At 30.6% G+C, this 4,220-nt stretch overlaps 1 protein-coding gene across 1 annotated transcript; it reads left to right on the plus strand.

Annotated features, from left to right (window-relative positions):
- Positions 1 to 396: 396 nt before the first annotated feature.
- Positions 397 to 3,935, plus strand: LOC129889804 (uncharacterized; the record flags this gene model as incomplete). Its single annotated transcript, XM_055965256.1, has 4 exons — positions 397 to 624; positions 1,300 to 1,497; positions 2,072 to 2,287; positions 3,432 to 3,935. Coding segments are annotated over 4 exons (873 nt in total), but the record flags the coding sequence as incomplete, so codon positions are not given.
- Positions 3,936 to 4,220: the final 285 nt, after the last annotated feature.

A 4,220-nucleotide genomic window follows, 5' to 3' on the forward strand; every position in this document is an offset into this window, starting at 1 on the left:
AAGAATCTCTTCATTCTTAATTGAAGATTTAATAATCCAAGTCGTGAGAATAAATTAATCTCTAATTTTGTGTTTAAGAGATTCAAAATCAATCAATAAATTAATTCTTAAGGTGAATTTTAAACCCCCTCAATCACTAAACCAATTTTTAAGTCAACCTCTAATCTTATACGTAAGAGGTTCAATTTTATACACATATACATACATATATGTAATTCAAAAGGATTCGAGTGAACCCCTTGCTATTCTCTAAATTCGTCCCTGACTATAATACGGATATCAAATACTTGCTGGAAATCCAAAAATAAATACAAGAATATGTTTTTATAAATTGAGAGACTTTTTTCCTTTCTCTTTTTTTTAAAAGATGATATATTGAGTATTTTTTTCCACCCACCCACCCCAACTCCACCCCCCACACCACCTCCCACTACAAGTACCCTCCATTTTCTCTCTCACTACCTAAACTCCCAAAACCCAAATACACCCTTTTCTCTCTCAAAAAAAAAGGAAAAAAAACAGAGCTTCAAATTTAGTACTGAAGAGAAGTCTTTCAAACTGGCTATTTTTGAAAATCAAGATTCTACAGTTCTTGAAATCAAACAAAAGAAGAGAAGAATTATGGTAATTCTCAACAAAATCCCAAAAAACCCTTTTGTCTTTTCATTTTTTCATCAATTTCATAGGCATTTTGGACATAAATTTGATTGAAATTTGAAGAAAAAAAAGAGTTTTGAAGTTCAAGTTTAGAGATGGTATTTAAAATTTCAACTTTTGTTTTGTTTTATTTTATTTTTTCATATTTGGTGTTTGATATCTCTATTGATGTTTGATTAATTCGAATTCATAATGCATGAACTATCTCTAGAGGTGACACTGTTAACAGTATTTTAAAAATTGAAATTTTGTTTAAGCATGCATTTCATTTTTTTCAAAATTCACATATTTTTTTTTCTTTCAAAAATCCCAATTCATTGATTTGGTTGATTATTTTCTTTTTAAAAAAAGTTTCTAAAGTTGAAATTTAGAAATGTTATCGAAAAGATAAGTTGTGTTTGGAAGTGCATTTCAATTTTATAAATGAAAAAGAAGTTCCACCTAAAAAATTAGTCAAAATTTATTTTTTCAAATTTGAGAAACTCATCTTCAAATACTAACAAGAAAATCATCACAATGTGAAAACAAATAATTGACAATTAGGAAGAAAAAAAAACTCATCTCCAAACATGCCCTTCAAATTTTATTTATTTATTTATTTTAATTTTTATTTTTTTTTACATTTATCTTTTTGCTGTATAGGGTGATGGAGGACCTGATGAAGAAGAAAATAATTGGCCAGCATGGTTAAAGGCATTGCTTAAAGAAAGATTTTTTGTTCAATGCAAATTACATATTGATTCTCATAAGAGTGAATGCAATATGTATTGCCTTGATTGTATTAATGGCCCTCTTTGTTCTCTCTGTTTATCCCATCACAAACACCATATTGCCATTCAGGTATATCTCATTTCACAAATTATAATAAAGTATTTTGTATTTATGACTTGTACGCGTAGACAGTCTATTTTAATGCAAGCATTAGTGGCTGTTACTTATTTTGATTATTAGTAACGGTTGAAGTTGCAATATGTTTTTCAATGGTTACCTAATGTATATAGTGGTAGAGTCAGAAATTCTATCGTGGGCTAATGGATACATTTGCCGTTGCACTGAAATCTTCCTTCGATTTTTGAAAGAGGCGGATTCAGAATTTAATCTTTATGAGTTTCAATATTTAGGATTTTTAGCATTGACCTTGTTTTATATTTTCAAATATGAGTTCAGATATACTATTTGTTGCGATTTTAATAGTTTTTTACACATAAAATTTAGGGTTTGCATCGAAAGTACTAGAGATTTATCCGGGAATTTAACAATTTATATAAATGCTCAATAAGTAGTATACTTTTAAACGCAATTTTTTGACAAAAGAGATTTAATTGAATCCTTTTATATATACATATTTTTTTCTTGTTTACATCGAGAACTTACTATGAAATGATTGATTTTTTGTTTTTGTTTGGTTGGACAGATAAGGAGGTCATCATACCATGATGTGATAAGGGTGAATGAGATTCAAAAGTATTTGGACATTTCTTTAGTCCAAACATACATTATCAACAGTGCTAAAGTTGTCTTTTTGAATGAAAGGCCACAACCTAGGCCAGGCAAAGGTGTCACAAATACATGTCAAGTTTGTGAAAGGAGCCTTCTTGATTCCTTCAAATTCTGCTCTCTTGGTTGTAAGGTACTTAAAATTGACGTTATGTTGTTTGAATTCTTCAAAAATAATATTGTATAGTCTGAAAATGCATAAAATCAATATTTCTCGAACTTTTTAAAAATGACGCCGTATATGTGTGAGATTGTCCATAATTAATGCATAACTTTTAGAAGATTCAACATACATTGGACAGTATTTTTGAAAAGTCAGAACAATAGAGTAGCATAAAGCTACAATACCCTTTCAGAGAAATTCATTTTTATTCTCCTTGACCTTATATTCTTGCATTTATTTGACTATTAATGGCATTTTAATTTTGGAGGATGCAACACACCTGCTCGGATATCTCTAAATAATGTTGTTGTCGGATTCGACACGTATTTATTGACATTTTTTTCCCTTGACCAATTTTTCTTGCATTTAATTGGCTTTTAATGACATTTTTGGGGGATGTAATAGAAACCTGATGGCCATGTTGCTTCAGACCTTCCAAAAATATTGTTGTCAGGTTCTTCAAAAATGCGACATGCACTCGTTGAAATATTTAAAGTGTTCGAACGGCATAACCTAATGATATTTTTGACGATTGTGTGCATCGTCACATAAAACATCAATCCCCTTCTCGAACCATTATTTTTTTTCCTTTACCAAAATTTCTTGCATTTATTTGACTTTTTAATGACATTCAATTGAATTGGGCGTGTCCAAGACTCTTGAATTGCAAGCTATATTTGGTTTAATGGTCGTTTCTGGTGTGCTTGGCATTAAATTAAATGTGGAAATTTCACTGACATTTATTGGTCTATTGATAGGAAAACTTTGGCATAAATAGTCAAAAAATATAAATTAATTGGAAGTTTCAAAAGATGTTAGGAATTGTGCAAATTCTCCAAAATTGGTTATTGAATCCTCCGAAAATGATCCTTTCTAGCATTTTGATGATCCGATACGCACCTGATATCATTTTCATATCTGATATCATTTTTAAAAAGTACGACCAACCAAGTCAATGACCCTTTCTTGCATTTATTTTGTACCCCAATAGGAATTGACACTCAAATCTTGAGTATTACATGTCTTTGACATTCAATAACATACTATGTGAATTGAATTGGTCCAAATAGAATAAAAATGATTTATATAGTCGATTTCAACTCGATTTTTGTAGGTTATTGGAACCTCAAAGGACTTTGTAAAGAAGCCGAGTCGGTTGAAGGCGGTAGCATCGGACTCCGATGACTCTTACAGCAGCAACAACCACGGTCGATACGCCATCAACAAGGTCCAAAGTTTTATTCCGTCGACGCCCCCTCCAACTTCTATTAATTACAAAACGGCCAAGCGAAGAAAAGGAATTCCACATAGAGCCCCAATGGGAGGACTACTCAGAGAATATTAAGTCTTAAATTAATATACACAAAATGAAATATAAAACTTTAGTTCTTACAATTACTAAAAAAAATACTAGTGCCTTTCTCCCCCCAAAAGGCCAGTGTTTGATAGCTTTTGTCTATAAAGAGCAATAATGTAAATGAAAAGTTAGAGGGTGAAAATTGAAAACAAGAAAAAAAATGAAAGGACTAAATGGGTTAAGTTAGAAGTTGGGATTAGATAATGATTTATATTTTTATGTATTCATGATGATAATATAATACTTTGTTTGTTTGTTTGACTTTTGCTTTTCAAAGGTTTTGTATCTAAAAATTTGGATAATACTGGTCAATGGTCCGGTATTTCTAGCATTTTGATGATCAGATACACAAGAGTTGTATCAATATACATGTATTAGTAAGCATTATCATTCGACGTGAAATCCACCACATAATATAAAGTAAATATTCAAAAAAAAATATGCAATAAGAAAAATGCACCACTCGAACTACACTAGTCACCACCAGCATACTTGAATTCAATCATTGTCTTATTCAGGTCCAGACTTTGATATTTATCATACCAC

Source organism: Solanum dulcamara, chromosome 5 (assembly GCF_947179165.1).
Source record: "Solanum dulcamara chromosome 5, daSolDulc1.2, whole genome shotgun sequence".
In the NCBI taxonomy this organism is placed as follows: Eukaryota; Viridiplantae; Streptophyta; class Magnoliopsida; order Solanales; family Solanaceae; genus Solanum; species Solanum dulcamara.